Below are 18,773 nucleotides of genomic sequence, written 5' to 3'. Positions count from 1 at the left end.
CAACAAGGGGTTTTTGGGGTTTTTTGGTTGGTTGGTTGGTGTTTTTTTGTTTAGGAGAGACAAGTTTTAACAATATAGTGCAATATGTGAAGTACTACAATGGAAGGAAGTAAAGGGTGTCGGGAGCATCAATGAGACATACTTAAATCTAATGAAGATATAGGTGGTTTGTCAAGGAAAGATTTCTTAGCAAGGAAACACTGGAATTGAGACTTAAAGTATACATAGGTACTACATAAAGAGAATAAAGGATTTCAGACAGCAGGAACGGGGTGGCGGGGGGGGGGGGGGGGGTTGCGGAGAAGGCCCATGAGTAGCATGAAGGATTTGGAAAACAAGCAGTTCCAACAGACTAAAACAGAGATGCTTATGGTGGGATAGATAATGCAGGAGTCCAAGCCAGAATTAAGTCAGACCATGAAAAACTCTTAATTTTGAGTGCCACCTTAGGGAAAATGAACTTTATCCTAAAGCAGGGAAGTGTTATAGTAGTTGGGATGATTCATAATTAATTGAACAATCATACCAAAAAAGTCTTGATTAATGGAGCTATATCAACTTGGAGGGATGTCTCTATTCTTGTGCTATAGAATCTTGGCTAGACCCAATTCTATTCAATATTTTATCCATAAAATCAATGAAGATAACGATCTGCATAGCCAAAGCAGATAGCCAGTGTAAGAGAAGAGTCTGAAAGATCTCAAAGGGGAAAGCAATAGAAGGAATCTTACAAGATAAAATAGGACATTATTGATAATTATAAAAAGAGTTCAATGTTGGGACGCCTGGGTGGCTCAGTCAGTTAAGCATCTGCCTTCAGCTCAGGTCACGATCCCAGAGTTCTGGGATCAAATCCCACATCGGGCTCCTTGCTCAGTGGGGAGCCTGCTTCTCCCTCTGCCTCTTGCTCCCCCTGCTTGTGCTCTCTCTCTCTCTCTCTCTCCACCCCCCCTGACAAATAAATAAAACCTTAAAAAAAAAAGTTCCAGGGCGCCTGGGTGGCTCAGTTGGTTAAGCGACTGCCTTCGGCTCAGGTCATGATCCTGGAGTCCCGGGATCGAGTCCCACATCGGGCTCCCTGCTCAGCGGGGGTCTGCTTCTCCCTCTGACCCTCTTCCCTCTCGTGCTCTCTGTCTCTCATTTTCTCTCTCTCAAATAAATAAATAAAATCTTAAAAAATAAATAAATAAATAAAAAATAAAAAAGTTCCATATTGAGAAAACTGGAGTTAGATGGCTCCTGAGATCGTTTTACTTTGTAATTCTATGATTCTATTTCCAAAGAATATTGGTCTTCCTTTAAATATACCCAGGTCTTCTAATTTCTTGAAGCTCATTTACTTGGCAATAATCTACACCTAGTATACCTGAAACATAGTACTGTTTTTTTCTCTTTTTTTTTCTCCTTTTCTTCCTCCCCTTAGTCTTACTGAAAAATAGTTAAAGTGGAAAAGAGTAAAGTAAGCCAAAGGAGAATTTTTACCTCACTTAGGAAGGAGTCTGCTCTTTTGACCTGAAGTACAGGAACTACACAACATGTTTCACCATATCTAAACACCAGTAATTGTAAGACATTATTTTATGTACCACTAAGACAAAAAATGCTAAGTAAATTAAACACACTACTGATTTTAAGACATCCCAATTTCAGGGGCGCATAGGTGGCTCAGTCAGTTAAGCATTCGACTCTTGATTTCAGCTCAGGTCATGATCTCAAGGGTCATGAGATCGAGCCCCACCTTGGGCTCTGTGCTGGGCATGGAGCCTTTAAGATTCTTTGTCTCCCTCTCCCTCTGCCACTTTCCCCCACTTATGCATGCTCTCTCTCTCTCTCCTTCTCTCAAATATTTAAAAAAAGAAGGCATCCCAATTTCAAAGATGTTAAAATGTAAAAAAATAAAGGGGGCACTTGGGTGGCTCAGTTAATCATCTCTTAATTTCGGCTCAGGTCATGATCTCAGACTCTTGAGATCAAGCCCCACATAGGGCTCTGCGCTCAGTGCAGAGTCTGCTTGAGGATTCTCTCTTTACCTGTTCCCTCTGCCCCTCCTCCCATTATCTCTCTCAAATAAATAAAAAACTTTTAAAAAAATGTGAAAAAAAGTCACCACAGAGTTAATGAAATATATCTTTTTGTGAGTAGAAATGGTCATGAGCCTCAGTACCACATTGGTCTTAAAAGGGGGTTATTCCCTCAAACATTTTATATCACAAAGGGTACACCAAAATTATGTAAGATACTCCTTTAATAATCAAAGTTTTGTGGTTTATAGGCAACTAAATGTTAGGACTACTTTACCCTTCTGTAAGTTCTTAATCTGTCTAAACACTAGAGCTGCAAAATCTTTAAAAATTGATTTTAGTATGTTTGGGAATGAGCCTCAGAGGAAACTGATCTAAAACTCAGAAGTTCATGAGTAAATCTTTTTCACTAAGTTCTATATGATTGTCAAAATGACTTCACTGGCAAACATTACAATGTAGATTTGAAATACTCTGACTACATGGATATGAGTGGGGAGAGGCTGGAGCTTGGGATGCCTTCCAGGTTTCTGGCTTGAGCAATTCTGGGTAGTGGATGACACTCACTGAGATAAGAACTGGAAGAGAAGAAATAGGATGCCTGGGTGGCTCAGTTGGTTAACCGCTTCTGCAGCATCACAATTCCGGACTTCCAGCTCTCTTACAAAGCTGTAATCATCAAGACAGTATGGTACTGGCACAAAAACAGACACATAGATCAATGGAACAGAATAGAGAGCCCAGAAATGGACCCTCAACTCTATGGTCAACTAATCTTAGACAAAGCAGGAAAGAATATCCAATGGAAAAAAGTCACTCACTTCAACAAATGGTGTTGGGAAAATTGATCTGCTGATCATAGACTGAGATGTATCTGCATGTTGTTTCTCCATTAATGATTACAGGATCATAAACTAGAGTTGGAAGAGATCTTAAAAAATCACTTAGTTCACATCCCCTTTCTCCTCTCATTCACCCCTCAAAACAGTCTTTGATTTCTCTTCATTCTCCCCCTGTGAAATGATCATCCAGGGAGATTAAATTGTTAAACCACTCTCAGTCTTAATTTCCCCACAGTTATAAAATAGAGACTATTACCTACCTCAGAGAATTAAATCAGATAATAGATATAAAATACTAGTGCCTAGCAACTGTTCAATAAATGTTCTTATTAAATACCTGCTTAAAAATGACAATTTACAATTTGTAAGTCTCTTGACTGTGAAATCAATTTTAGTGTGTAGTGCCCAGCAATTAAAAAAAAATTTTTTTAGGGGCGCCTGGGTGGCTCAGTTGGTTAAGCATCTGCCTTGGGCTCAGGTCATGATCCCAGGGTCCTGGGATCTAGATCATGATCCCAGGGTCCTGGGATCTAGCCCTGTGTTGGGCTCCCTGCTCAGCCCTGCTGGGGAGTCTGCTTCTCCCTCTCCCTCTGCCTCTCCCCCTGCTCATGCTCTCTCAGTCACTCTCTCTCAGATAAATAAAATCTTAAAAAGAAAAAGAAATAGAACATGTAACATGTAGTATGTGTATTATTTCATAAAAATTTTGTTCCATTTAAATGTGGGTATAGGGGTGTCTGGCTGGCTCAGTTGGTGAAGCATGCAACTCTTGACCTCGGGATTGTGAGTTCAGACCCCGTGTTGGGTGTAGAGATTACTTAAGAAAATAAAATCTTGGGGCACCTGGGTGGCTGAGGTCATGATCCCAGGGTCCTGGGATTGAGCCCCACATCGGGCTCCCTGTTTGGCAGGAAGCCTGCTTCTCCTGCTTGGTTTCCCTCTCTCGCTGTGTCTCTCTCTGTCAAATAAATAAATAAAATCTTAAAAAAATAAAATCTTAAAAAAAAATGTGGTTATATATGTACATGTGTGTCCTGGGTCACAATGTGAAATGTGTTACGGTAGGTCAGGTGGAAAAAAGTTTGAGAAACACTGCAACACACATTATTAATTCTTTTCTTCCTTTGCTGATTTATTTTTAATGTTGAAAGCAGACTTTATTAGGAGATTATCACTCTATGCAAGCCTTGGAAACTATATAGTATGAAGTTGCAGCTCTGTAAAATATTTTTGCTTCCCGCTTGTAGCACAATAGCTGGTAAAGAGAAGGTGCTAAATGCACACTGATTGTACCAGGAACTAGAAATAGTATGAAAATATATAGAGATTAGTAGTTCTTAATCTTTTCTGGATGCTTAGACTCCCTTTGAGAGGTTGTTGAAAGTTTTGGACCCTCTTCCCAGAAGTGCCAAGCACTCACAATTTTGCAGATTCTAGGCAATTCCTGAAACTCCATCCATCACTTTCTAAGGATCTATGGGCCCTAAGTTTTTGGTTTTTGGTTTTAAATTGAAGTAAAGTTGACATACAATGTTACATTAGTTTCAGGTGTACAATATAGTGATTGGACAACTCTAAGTTACGCTATATGCTCACAAGTGTAGCTACCATCTATTACAATACCACTGACTATAATTTCTATGTCGTGAGGGAGTTACTCATCCCATAACTAGAAGCCTGTACCTCCCACTCCCCCCTCACCCATTTTTCCCACCCCCTAACCCTTGACCATAAAGTACAGAACTCTGAAAGTAAGATGTTTAACTCCCGACCTTGAGGGTGTGAGGTCAAGAGCGGAAGTAAGCTCAGGAAAAGATTAGTTTTTAAATTCACCTACAAATCCTAGGATTCTAGAACTTCGGTGCTAGGAGGGCAGAGGCAGAGATGGAGAGAAGAGAACTGATTCCATTAGTGTTCCGGTCAAAGAACAGTGGAAACAACTTTAACATTTCTTTCACATACGTTACTTCATTCAAGTGCCACAAAAGTCCTGTGACGATGAAACTGTGGCTCGGAGAGGCTTAAGGACTTAATCAAAAAGGACACAGGTAGTAAGCACCCTGTGGAGAAACCCCATTCCAGACCTCCGGCTCGAGGGTGGTGTAGGTACGCAGGGCAACTGCGGGGAGGAAGGGGTGGGGCCGCGCACGCGCACCGTTGCACCAACGCCGCCGTCTCTGGGTTTCCTTTCGCAGCCAGCCGTCCTCTCAGTTCAGTACGGTGGCCGACGGGAGCCAGACGCTGGGGATGAATGAAGGTGCTGGGTGCAGGTTGAAGCAGCCCCCTCCGCTTTCCCCTCCCTTCGGCGCGGGTTCTGCCTTTGTGCTTGTGCGGTGTCCCCATACAGTCTGTCGCGCTGCCAACCCCATTGGTCCCGGCGTCTAGGTTTTTGGTGCCTGGGACGACTCAGGGCACAGCTAGGGTTGGCGAATCGGGATTTTTCGCGTAGGCCCAACTTCGGATCGCGCTCTAGATTTCTACCGCGTCCCGCCTCTAGGGCGCGGAATCGGTGTTACACGGGTCCCGGGAGGTTGGAGGGCAAATCTTAAGGTATGAAGCTTCCGCCTCTCAGGCTTTGGCGCGTTTCCCGGTCCACGTCGGTCACTGGCCTTACATTTCTCTTCCAGGGACTGGTTGGTTCTCGTTAGGCTGGGGGCGAAATCTGTGAGCACACACAGGCTTGGTGCCTCCGCTCCCTCAGCCTGCCCCTCTGTTAAAAGGCCAGCGCCTCTTGCTTAAAAAACAAAGTAACGTTTCTGCCCACGACTCTGTTAACCCACGATTTTGCTAGTCTGTGGGTTTTTGAGGGGATGGCTTTGCCACCTACGCCCTGCCTTTTTTTTGGGGGGGGGGTGGTGGCTTCTGATTACTAGTGAAGACAGAAATGCCCAAGTGGAACTCATCTTTCTCCCGTAGCTAATTGCACCTCCACAGCTGTTTTTCTTTCCCCCCAAGCAACACAAGGGACATTAGGATAGTGTTATGGCCTCCAGAACGTTGATTCTGGCATTGCTTTTGGTTAGTGAGGAGATTTCGCTTCCATTGACTCGTGGAGGGTGGGAAAGAGAAGCCTAACAGTTCTTTACATTTGTTGAGTAGGCATAAAAAACTAAAGAGGTGCGGAAGAGGAACATTCTTTACTACTCATTTTTATTTGCATTGTGGTGCTCAGATGATTGATGCAGTGGAGAAAGTCTTGGACTGAGATTAAGCAGATGGGGATTCAGCGTGGGATTTTGCCACTAGCTGGTCATCACCATATGCCTCTTATTTAATCTCTCTGAGCTTCATATTTCTTTGCAAAATAAGTATTAGAATAGAAGATCCCTAGGGCTGGAGGAGATGTTAATGTACTCTGTTTTCTTTCTCAATTTTTAGGTGGGAGTAAAAACATAGGGAGCCTTTAATTGTGCGAGAAACCTAGCCAGCATAGGGGCCTATTAAAGATAGACCACATTTCTCTGGGTTTTTAAAAAGAGGGGCATTCATACATGTAGGAATTATACCTGCTTTTTTTTTTTTTATCATTAGGATCAACAGTGATAATGGCTGAGTGTACAAGTCTTCAGTTTGTCAGCCCTTTTGCTTTTGAGGCAATGCAGAAGGTGGATGTTGTTCGGTTAGCATCTTTAAGTGATCCGGAATTAAGACTTCTCCTGCCCTGCTTGGTGCGGATGGCGCTCTGTGCTCCTGCTGACCAGAGCCAGAGCTGGGCTCAGGATAAAAAACTGATCCTTCGTCTTCTCTCTGGAGTGGAAGCTGTCAATTCCATTGTTGCGTTGTTGTCTGTGGACTTTCATGCTTTAGAACAGGATGCCAGCAAAGAACAGCAGCTTAGGTAATGTTGTGTTATATAATATGTGGATTGGGATTTACTTAGGTTTATCAAAGAACAGGGAATCAAATATTTCTTTGGAGCTTTTAGGACTTTTTATTGGATGCACTCTCCCAGAAAAGATTGAGAATCTAAACTTTGGAGAGCATTTTACCTAGTTCTTTTCTATTTATAGTTAAAATTCTAGGATCTTTTGAGTTCTGTATTCTAAAATGTGTAGAGAGAAGTTTGGCTAAATATACTGTTGTATTCTGCTAAACTGATTAGATGAATTATTCTCAGTGGGAAGCGGGGAGGGTAAGTTCCCCTAGAATAGAAGTATTTATTGGAATCACCCGGTAGGCTTTTTGAGCTTACATTGATTTCCCAAAAATCTGGGCAGTTGTTTGGTTCTTCCCTACCCATTGTGAATCCCAATAGCGAGCCATTGTTGTTCATCGAAGTAGGTGTTAACTATTAGTTGGAGTCTTTATATAGGTTGTGAATCCCTGAAATAGGCAAACTAAATAGTATTTCAGAAGTATTACATTCATGAAATGTATGAAAAGAATTCACACATTCTTTTGTAGATTATTTCAACAAAAAATAATTTTGTTATTTCTGTGTCAGTGTTCTCATGATTGTTGTTTTACACATTTGTACTTTATTAGGCATAAACTTGGAGGAGGCAGTGGAGAGAGCATCCTGGTATCACAGCTTCAGCATGGATTGACGTTGGAGTTTGAACACAGTGATTCGCCTCGTCGATTGCGTCTTGTGCTTAGTGAACTGCTGGCAATTATGAACAAGGTGCATTTATTTTAATCACACATCAGAATATGCATGATTTGATGTCTACACATAGAAAGTAGAAACAGAGGGGACGCCTGGGTGGCTCAGTCGGTTAAGCACTTGCCTTTGCATCAGGTCATGATCCCAGGGAGCTGGGATCGAGTTCTGCATGGAGCTCCTTGCTCAGAGGGGAGCCTGCTTCTCCCTCTGTCTGCCACTCCCCCTGCTTGTCCTCTCTCTCTCTGACAAATAAATAAATAAAATCTTAAGAAAAAAAAAAAGAAACAGGCTAGAAGGCAGGCAAGTTGCATCCTCCTTTACACGTATTTCTATTTGTTTTGAAAGTGTTTTCTGTGAAAAGCTTAAAAGGCTATTAAATGCCTACCTTTCTTTCTCTACTATTTTCTCTCATTTATACCTATTCTGCATTTTCTACTGTGGAGATTTTTTTTCTGCATGGACTCCATACAATGGCTTTTTGATATATAGAAGGGTACATAGCTCAAGACTTCTACAAATTACCAAATTTGATAATATCTTTATAGGGTATGAGTTCCCTCATAAAATATTATAAAACATAACTGAAAAATGTATGTGATTCCTTTAGACACTGAATGAGCATTCATTATCTCACATAATCAGTGAATAGGGAATATCAAAGCTGAATTGGATGTAGGATCATTGGCTAGGCTTACTCACTATATGACTGAATTGCAGCTATACACTATTGAAAGCTATTCAACTTTGAATGTCAGCAAAATGATAGATTACTTAGTTCATGGACCTTTGGGTAATTATGATTAATTGAAACTCTGAATTTTAAATTTGTGCATGTCCCGGTTCTACTATAAAAATAATTAAGCTGGATCTTCATATTAAGATGGCTTATATATTAAGCCCAGAGTTTCAGAGGCAAAAATTATTTACTGTTAGAGTTTCAAGGTCAGTTACTTTATAATAAATAAAGTTTAGTTTTATAAACTGTGGACTGAACAACTCTAAATTCTGTTTCCAAGGAAAATACTGGTGGTGGTTGGGGGGTGCAGTTAGTGCAGTCTTTAAGATATATTAGAAATCTTTATTTTTAAAAATTTATTTATTTATTTATTTATTTTAAAGATTTTATATTTTTATTTGACAGAGAGAGAGACAGCGAGAGAGGGAACACAAGCAGGGGTAGTGGGAGAGGGAGAAGCAGGCTTCCTGCTGAGCAGGGAGCCCAATGCAGGGCATGACCCGAGCTGAAGGCAGTCGCTTAACAGACTGAGCCACCCAGTCCCTATTTATTTGTTTTTTTAATTCAAATATATTTGTTACATATCTTTTAAAAAATGTTTTTGTATTACAGTTATTTCTTTCTACTCTTTTCTACTATACTGATAGCCTTAATTTCAATCAATATTTTTCCTACACCTTTTTCTTAATATCTAACTTGATGGATCTTGTAAAATAAGTGACCTTTCTCCCCTGGGAGGTTTCCAGTATTTCAGCTCAGAACTCTTCAAATGGGAAGTGTGATGAAGCTACTGTAGGAAATTTTTTAAAAAGTTAGTAGCTACTTCTGTTGATATACATGTTTATTTTTTGTTTTTCCTACAGTTCATTTGCAGTTGAACATAATTTATATCTGTTATACTGCTTTAAGTTTACCATTTCTTGACTTTTTTTGAGCTATAACTTTAAAAAAATTTTTTTTAAAGATTTTAATTTCTTTATTTGAGAGAGAGAGAGAGAGATAGAAAGAGTACAAGCAAAGGGGGGGAGCAGGGAGAGGGAGAAGCAGACTCCTCGCTGAGCAGGGAGCCTGATGTGGGACTTGATCCCAGGACCCTGAGATTATGACCTGAGCCGAAGGCAGACGCTTAACCGACTGAGCCACCCAGGTATCCCGAGCTATAACTTGTAGGTAGCATTCCTGGTTCATTTGTTTGGTTTGTCTTATTTTTAATTCCAGATGTCTCCAAATATTTATATAGAAATAAATTTTTGAGACCTGAATAATAATTAATGTGACTGTGATTAAAGCGGCTCATATTTATCAAATACTGCATATTCTGCTGCAGTATATTAATAACATATTTAGAAACATGGTCTGTAAGCTCAATAAATAATTATAAAAATAGTAAGGGATTTAGTACATTATCTGAAATTAATAGAGTTCATCATTTCTTTTTTCTTTTTCTTTTTTTCTTTTTTAAGGTGTCTGAGTCCAGTGGAGAATTTTTTTTTAAGTCATCTGAGCTGTTTGAGAGTCCAGTGTATTTGGAGGAAGCTGCAGATGTACTTTGTATTTTACAAGCAGGTACTGTAATGACTGCTAAGGTACATTACGTTCATAGTTTCTTGTTAAATGGTACCATGTAACTTCTTAACTTGGAAATTGTGTTATTTTATGTAAATATTTTATATATTTTATAAAAATGCACCTTAAAATGTTAAGACAAAAGTGGCTAGTAGTAGGACAATGATTAAGTGAATTATATTATTTCCATAGTATGGCATGTTAAATAGCCATTAACATAGTGTGTTTGAAGGAATTTAATGATCTTTTGGAAAATGGTCGTAATCTGTAAGTGAAAAAAACAAAGGGTAAAATGATAAGTAGAATATAATCCCAATTTTGTTTAAAGTTAAGACAAAACCTGTGGGGGGATTGAAATATTTCAAATTATTAACTTTGAGTGATTGGATTAGAAAGATAGAGGACATAAAAATGCAAAGATTTTCATGAAAATCCCTCTTGCCCACACTGCCCAGTGTCGCAGTGGCAGTGATGCGTGTTGTGCTTTCCAGTCCAGTGGCCCCCGGCCACATGTGCTTACGGATTACTCGAAATATGGCTAGTGGGACTATTTTTTTTAAATTTAATTTGAATTAATTTAAAGATTTTATTTTTTAAATTTTATTTATTTATTTTTAAAGATTTTATTTATTTATTCATGAGAGACAGAGAGAGAGAGAGAGAGAGAAGCAGAGGGAGAAGCAGGCTCCCCGCTGAGCAGGGAGCCTGATGCGGGACTCGATCCCAGGACCCTGGGATCATGACCTGAGCCGAAGGCAGACGCTTAACCATCTGAGCCACCCAGGCGCCCAAAAGATTTTATTTTTAAGTTTTCTCAGGGCACCTGGGTGGCTCAGTTGTTAATTATCTGCCTTCGGCTCAGGTCATGATCCCAGAGTCCTGGGATCGAGTCCTGCATCGGGCTCTCTGCCCGGTGGGAAGCCTGCTTCTCCCTCCCTCTCCCACTCCCCCTGCTTGTGTTCCCTCTCTCGCTGTCTCTCTCTCTCTCTCTGTCAAATAAATTAAAAAAAAAAAAAATCTTTAAGTGATCTCTCCACCCAGGGTGGGGCTCGAATTTGAATTTACAACCCTTAAGACCAGGAGTTGCATGCTCCATCCACTGTGCCAACCAGGCATCCCAATTAGTTTAAATAGCCTCATGTGGCTGGTGGCTATCCTACTGGACAATTCAGCTCTAGACCATTAATTGGTTTTAAATGACATCTGTGAAATGTCAAAAATGCTTATGTATAATACGATGAAATATCACCCCTTAATAGTAACATTGACTTTGTTTTCTTGTAGAGCTCCCTTCCCTGCTTCCTATAGTGGATGTAGCTGAAGCCTTGCTACATGTTAGAAATGGTGCCTGGTTCTTATGTCTGTTGGTGGCCAATGTTCCTGATAGTTTTAATGAAGGTAAATATTATTATAAAATAGGATATTGAAGAGATTTTTTTGGGCAGATACAGGACCTGCTTTTTGAGCTAATGAGAAATATTTATGTGCTTTCATTTGAGATTTTATCTTTGGAAAGTTTATTAGTGAGTATTCATTGTAGAAACGTTGAGAAGATTTCAAAATTGTTTTGAGATTACAAATTTAAGTACGGTGAGTGTGCAAGAAAATTTTTTTGTCACTAGACACCATTGCTATAATAGGACAGTAAAAATACTAAAGAACTAGAAGCTATAATCCTATGCTCATGGAGCAAAGGGAAGAAGACATATATCTGTGAAACATCCAGAGTGCAGTGCAAGATAACATGTAATCAGAAATAGCAGCAATCAAACCCTTTGTGTTTTAGCCTTATTGCTGTCAGTTTGCAGAAAAGTTGAAATTGAGAAAAATCAACTGAAATTTTCACCTCTATTTCAAACTACTACTGATTGGAGATTGTTGTTTGGGTCTGTGTGATATAAAAATAAAAACATTTTTGAGCAAGGTTGTGAATTGGGAGCCAAAGAGGAAAAAAACACTGGATGTGGCAGTCATAATTTCTCGTTTTGTCACTCACTTTTTGGGTAATCATCAAGATACTTATCATCTATAAAATGAGATATTAATAATAACATTTCCCTTATATTTCTAAGAGATTTATTGAATATCGCAAGATATATAAAAGTCTTTTGTAAAAACTGTGCTAGTGCTGATTTTCTGTCTACGTGTTCTGTCAGTTACTGAGAGAGTAGTGCTGATGTCTCCAAACAGTTTCCTCCAAACAAAATCTCCTTTCATTTTGTCAGTTTTTGCTTCATTAATTTTGAAGCTGTGTTTGGGTCCATGTACATTTAGGATTGTTATATCTTTATGATGAGTTGAGCCTTTTTCTTTTTCATTATGATATGTCCTTCTTTATCCCCGGTAATATACTTTCTTTTGAAGTCTGCTTTATTAATACAGCTGTAGCAGCTTACAATTAGTGTTTGCGTGGTATATATCCATCTTTTTGAAAAGTCTGTATCTTTAAGGTGAGTTTCTTGTAGACAAGTATAGTTGAATCTTGTTTTTTTAAAAAAATTTAGTTATGGTTTCTGCTTTTTAATTGGAGAGTTTAGGCCATTTACATAGACCATTTAATGTGATTATTGTGGTGGTTGGATTTAAGTGTATCATATTGCTTTTTGTTTTCTGTTTGTTTCCTTTTCCTTTCTTCATTTGGATTGAAATTTTTAGGATTCCATTTTATCTCCACTATTGTCATATTAGCTATACGTCTTTGCTTAATTTTTTTCTTTTCATTCTTATTTCTTCATTTGTTGTTGTCAGGTTTAAAGTCTGCATCTTTGGGGCACCTGGGTGGCTCAGTCAGTTAAGTGTCTGACTTTTTTTTTTTTTAAGATTATTTATTTGAGAGAGAGAGTGTGAGTGGGGAGAGGAGCAGAGGGAGAGGGACAAGCAGACTCTGAGCTGAGTGTGGAGCCCAAGGTGGGGCTTGATCCCACAACCCTGAGATCATGCCTGAGCTGAAATCAAGAGCCGGTCACTCAATTGACTGAGCCACCCAGGTGCCCCAAGCAACTGACTCTTGACCTCAGTTCAGGTCTTGATCTCAGGGTCATGAGTTTAAGCCTTGTGTTAAGCTCCACGCTGGATATGGAGCCTACTTAAGAAAAAATAAATAAACAAAAAAAATAAAGTATGCAACTTTAATTTATGGCAGTCTACTTTTAATGATTTTCTACCTCTTTACATATAATGTAATATACTTCTATTTCCCCCTCCTGTCCTTTATGCTACTGTTGTCATAGATTTTACTTCAACATGTTACAAGACTCAGAATACATTGTTACTACTTTTGCTTTAAACGGTTAATTATATATATATGTATAAAATTTTATTTTAGAGTGAGAGTGTGAGTGAGGGGAAAAGGGCAGAGGGAGAGGGAGAGAGAGAATCCTAAGCAGCCTCAACGCTCAGCGAGGAACCCGACATGGGACTCAGTGTCACGACCCTGAGATCATGAACTGAGCCAAAATCAGGTCTGACGCTTCATAGACTGAGCCATCCAAGTGCCCCACTTCATTCCTTTTTGTAGCTCCACATTTCCATCTGGTATAATTTCCCTTTAACATGTCTTGCAGTTCAGGTTTGATGGCAACAGACTTTTCCAGCTTTTAAAATTTTATTTATTTTTATTTTTTAAAAGATTTTATTTTTAAGTAATCTCTACACCCAATGAGGGGCTCGAACTTAACCTGGAAATTGAGAGTCACATGCTTTACTGATTGAGCCAGCCAGGTGCTGCTTTCCAGTTTTTTTTTAATCTGAAAAACAAAACAAAACAAACAAACCTGATTTTGTCTTCATTCTTCAAAGATATTTTTCACTGGGTATAAAATTTTAGGTTGACATTTTCTTTTAGCTCTTTAAAGATGCCATTCTGTTGTCTGTGGTGGTTTTGATTTCTGTTCCTTTGTGTATAATATTTGTTTTTTTCTCTGGCTGCTTTTATTTATTTTTTCTTTCTGGCTACTTTTAAGATTTTCTCTTTTCCACTGATTTTCAGAAATTTGATTATGATGGGTCTCGATATGATTTTCTTTGTATTTATCCTGCTTGAGCTTCTGTGATTATAGTTTCATCAAATTTGAAAAAAAATTTCTTCAAATATATTTTTGTCTTCCATTTTCTTTTTCTTTGAGACTGTAATTATATTTGACTACTTGATATTGCCCCACAGGTCACTGTTCATTTTTTAAGTCTCTTTTCATTCTGTGCTTTATTTTAACCAGTTTCTATTGCTGGGCTTTCAAATTCCCTGATCATTTTCTTCTATAGTGTCTATTCCACATAAATGATTAATTCAAAGGCTGAAGAAATTGTTTCTAACATCTTACTTGAAAGATTAAAGTAATAGTGGCTATTAAATGTTCAGTTTGCAGGGGTCTGATAAAAAATGGAGAACGACAAGATGAAGAAAGTCTTGGAGGAAGGCGCAGGACAGATGCACTACGCTTCTTATGTAAAATGAATCCTTCTCAGGCCCTCAAAGTTCGAGGGATGGTGGTAGGAGATCTTATTATTTTTATGAGACAAAAGCCTTTGTATTATGATCAGAAACTTGCCCAAGGTGGTTTTAGAATCTTGCAGCAATTTGGAATTATAATTATATACTGGATATATTATTACTGTCCTCTCTGGGTTTTTATGTTTTGGGATATGTCTTCTTCTAAACTTTAGAAGCTTTAAAACATCTAAACACTGAAGTGTCTGGCCCTTTTCCTTATGATTCTCAGTTCAGTTTGTTTTCTTTGCTGTGTTAGGTGGAAGAATGTCACTTGCCAGGTCTTGGAGTGGCTTTGACGTTGGATCATACTAAAAATGAAGCTACTGAAGATGGAGTGAGTGACTTGGTTTGTTTTGTTAGTGGTTTGCTTCTTGGAACAAATGCGAAAGTCCGGACTTGGTTTGGAACTTTTATCCGAAATGGACAGCAGGTGAGGGTTTAAAGATCTTATAGGCTAAGAATCAGGATATTTTGGCAACTAGTAAAAGAGAAAGAAGCACTTCTAGAATGATGTCATTAGACCAGTTGTTCTCAATATTTTAGTCTCAGGAACTCCTGACTTTTTAAATCCTGGGGGTTACTAAAGAGCTTTTGTTTATATGCTTTTATCTGTTGATATTTAACATATTAGAAACGAAAACTGAGGGCGCCTGGGTGGCTCAGTCATTAGGCATCTGCCTTCAGCTCGGGTCATGGTGCCAGGGTCCTGGGATCAAGCCCCACATGGGGCTCCCTGCTTGGCGGGAAGTCTGCTTCTCCCTCTCCCACTCCCCCTGCTTGTGTTCCCTCTCTCACTGTGTCTCTGTCAAATAAATAAATAAAAATCTTAAAAAAAAAAAAAAAGAAAACTGAAAACTTGGAAATATTTACTTAATTTATTTACTTTTATTTTTTTATTTTTAAAGATTTTATTTATTTATTTGAAAGAGAGAGAGAGTGAGAAGGAGCAGGGAGGAGGGAGAGGGAGAAGCAGACTCTCTGCTGAGCAGGGAGCCCAGTGTGGGGCTCGACCCCAGGACTCCGGGATCATGACCTGAGCCAAAGGCAGACACTTAACCGACTGAACCACCCAGGCACCTCTACTTAATTCATTTAAAAATAATAATAACTGTATTAAATATGAACATATTTTTAATGAAAAATAACCATATTTTCCAAAAATTTAGTGAGAAGAGTAGTATTGTTTTACATTCTTGCAAATCTCTTTAATGTCTGGCTTAATAGAACCTTTGGAAAGCTATATTGTATGCTTGTGAGAAAATGAGAGTAGAAGCGGCCAATAATATTTAAGGAAATGCTTTTGACCTCTGGACCCTCTGAAAGAGTTCTGGGAATCTCTAGGGTTTTGGATTAGATTTGTCATCAAAATAAGTTATTATAGTCTGTAATTTTAATATATATTTTTTATTGTGGTAAATACACATGACATGAAATTTACTGTTTTAATCCTTTTTAAGTGTATAGTTCAGTGGCATTCACAGTATTTTGCAACCATCATCACTGTTCATTTTCAGAACTTTTTCATCATCTCAAACAGAAACTCTGTATCCATTAAATAATAATTCCCCATTCCTCCTTCCTTCCAGCCCCTGGTAACTTTTTTCTACTTTCTATCTCTATGAATTTGACTGTTCTAGGTACCTCATATAAGTGGAATCACACAGTATTTCTCTTTTTGAGTTTGGCTTGTTTTAGTTATCATGTTTTCATTTTTTTTTTTTTTAAGTTTTATTTATTTATTTGACAGAGAGAGACACAGCGAGAAAGGGAACACAAGCAGGGGGAGTGGGAGAGGGAGAAGCATGCTTCCCCCGCAGAGCAGGGAGCCCGATTCGGGGCTCGATCCCAGGACCCTGGGATCATGACCTGAGCTGAAGGCAGACACTTAACCAACTGAGCCACCCAGGCACCCTATCATAATGTTTTCAAAGTCCATGCATGTTGTAGCATATATCAGAATTTCTTTCTTTTTCAAGGCTGAATATTATTCCATTGTATGTATATACAAATACTATTTGTTTATTCATCTATTGATGAATATGTATTACATTTTGCAACAGTTTTTAAGTTATAAAATATTTTACTTTTTCAAAGAACATTTCGTGGTGGAGCACCTGGGTGGCTCAGTCAGTTAAGCATCTGCCTTTGGCTCAGGTCATGATCTCAGGGTCCTAGGATCGAGCCCCGCATTGGATTCCCAGCTTAGCAGGGTGTCCGCTTCTCCGTCTCCCTCTGTCCCTCTGTCTCTCTCTCAAAATAAACAAATAAAATCTTAAAAAAGAAAAAAAAAGAACATTTCATGGTAACTCTGTAAGTAGAGTTCGTATGAAGGACTCTGTGCAGAATGATTTTTATCTTGTTGAAAAAAGTGAATTAGACAGTACTGCCTGGTCCTCCAGTCATTTTTTATGCTTCTGGCTCACCATACTTTTCTATATCCAAATTCTACTTTATTTCTAGCCCATTTGAGAACTATTTTTTTTTTTTTTTGAGAACTAATTTAAGCTTTGCTTTTTAAGGGAACTGAACATTTATTGTATGCTTTCTATGTGTCAGGCACTGTGTTAAGCATTTTGGTATGTTCATCTTGTTTGTAATTGTCCTTTGTGTGAGTAAATTTCTCTTATTTATACCTAATGCTATTAAAAATGCAGACATCATATTTTACTTAGAAACATTCTAAAAATGACTAATGTTTGCCTGGTTTTTTACAGTTTAGAACTGCTTTCATACGTATTTTTTTGTTCATTCATCTATATAAAAGATATTGAGTGCTTGCTATATGTAAGGCACAGTGGTAGGCCCTGCCAAGTAATAGATGACCAAGACATGATCCTTGCCTGAAGAACTGTGAGGGTGATAGATAGATTTGTGAACTAATTACAACACCCTTGGGAGTTAAATATTATTAATAAAATATTCACTTCCTTGTCATTAAGGAAAGTGGGGTTCAGAGAGGTAAGCGTACATAATCAATGGCTAAGTTATTGTTTAAACCCAAGATGTTCTGTCTCCAAAATCTGAGCACTTTCTGCTGTATCAGAGATGACTCCTTTAGTCATTTTGTATTTGAAAGTTTAATGTTTAACCATTTAAATGATAGTTTACAGTTCAAATTGTCATTAATTTAGTGTTTTCTGTGCAGCCAATCCAGATTAAGGTGAGTAGAGTATTCTTCAAAGGAATCAGTGAATTTTGAGTTTGCTCATTTAGTTAAAATGAGATTCTGCAGTTCTGACAGCCTCTTCAAATGGGTCAGTTTTAAATGTTTAACAGGGGAGTTTCGTTTGAGCATCCTTAAGTGCTCCATGCTTCCTTCCTTTTGTGGTCCATATTTTTTACAGAGAAAAAGAGAGACCAGTAGTTCTGTCCTTTGGCAAATGAGAAGGCAGCTTCTTCTGGAGTTGATGGGCATTCTTCCCACAGTAAGAAGTACCCGCATTGTGGAAGAAGCTGATGTGGAGATGGAGCCCAATGTGTCTGTGTATTCGGGGCTGAAAGAAGAGCATGTTGTGAAAGCCAGTGCACTCTTACGTCTGTACTGTGCTTTGATGGGGATCGCTGGACTCAAGTATTCAATAATTTGATATTTTACCTTTTTATCATTTTACTTTCTTGTTTCTAATCCCAAGAAAGTGAGCCAAAGGCCTTTTATTCTGAGGATTTGGGTTTTCTGTTGGGCTTAGGCAGTGGGCTGGCCTATATTAAGAGTAAAGTCCTAAGGCAAAAACGTTCCCAGGTGGGATGTATCCATCTATTTTTGTCAGATTGTAAATAGAATTATGTGAATATGGGAGGGGCCAGAGCAGTTTAAGAAAACCTGTGACTTTACCACAGCTTGAAATGACTAGAGTGAATGATCTGTGAGTGATACTTTATTGAGCCCATGCAGTTAGTTGAAGTAAATCTCTTCTGTTTACTTTCACAACTGAGATCACAGATTATTTAAAATTGATATATAGTGATTATTAAGCACAGGGTTTCTTATGGAGTCACTGCACTACATCCTTTTGAATAATGTCCTCAACCGTTATACATACAGTCCTCACTTTGCATGTCTCTGAATTTCACTAACCTCAGCTTAGCATTGGCTTAGTTAAATAACACTGTTCCCCCAACAGCTAATATATCAGTTACCATGATACATTGACCAAATAATTATATGAAATACAAATTTTGCCCAGAGCTCTTTTTTTTTTTTTTTAAGATTTTATTTATTTATTTGAGAGAGAGAGAATGAGAGAGAGCACATGAGACGGGGGAGGGTCAGAGGGAGAAGCAGACTCCCCGTCCAGCAGGGAGCCCGATGCGGGACTCGATCCAGGGACTCCAGGATCATGACCTGAGCTGAAGGCAGTTGCTTAACCAACTGAGCCACCCAGGTGCCCTGCCCAGAGCTCTTCAAGCCACAAGATACTCTGTGAATAGCAGATGCACCTCATTTCTTTCTTTCTTTCTTTCTTTCTTTCTTTCTTTCTTTCTTTCTTTCTTTCTTTCTTTCTTTCTTTCTTTC

At 38.7% G+C, this 18,773-nt stretch overlaps 1 protein-coding gene across 6 annotated transcripts in view; it reads left to right on the top strand.

The window, feature by feature from the left end:
- Positions 1-5,087: 5,087 nt before the first annotated feature.
- Positions 5,088-18,773, top strand: part of INTS2 (integrator complex subunit 2) — a 56,826-nt gene continuing 43,140 nt past the window's right edge. For 3 of the 6 annotated variants that reach the window (XM_035026687.1, XM_035026689.1, XM_035026683.1), the window contains exons 1-8: positions 5,088-5,133; positions 6,395-6,701; positions 7,349-7,487; positions 9,669-9,771; positions 11,056-11,169; positions 14,129-14,259; positions 14,517-14,690; positions 17,605-17,831. In XM_035026687.1, the coding sequence (XP_034882578.1) occupies positions 5,115-5,133; positions 6,395-6,701; positions 7,349-7,487; positions 9,669-9,771; positions 11,056-11,169; positions 14,129-14,259; positions 14,517-14,690; positions 17,605-17,831 (1,214 nt within the window). In that variant the 5' untranslated portion in view covers positions 5,088-5,114. Of the gene's footprint in view, positions 5,134-5,216; positions 5,414-6,394; positions 6,702-7,348; positions 7,488-9,668; positions 9,772-11,055; positions 11,170-14,128; positions 14,260-14,516; positions 14,691-17,604; positions 17,832-18,773 lie in introns of those variants that run through there. The other 3 variants (XM_035026684.1, XM_035026688.1, XM_035026686.1) reach the window with 3 other exon arrangements.

This window comes from Mirounga leonina, unplaced genomic scaffold, assembly GCF_011800145.1.
Source record: "Mirounga leonina isolate KUSES-001 unplaced genomic scaffold, KU_Mleo_1.0 Mir_200, whole genome shotgun sequence".
In the NCBI taxonomy this organism is placed as follows: Eukaryota; Metazoa; Chordata; class Mammalia; order Carnivora; family Phocidae; genus Mirounga; species Mirounga leonina.
Note: the sequence above shows the minus strand (reverse complement) of the source record. Positions and strands in the feature narration are given on the sequence as shown.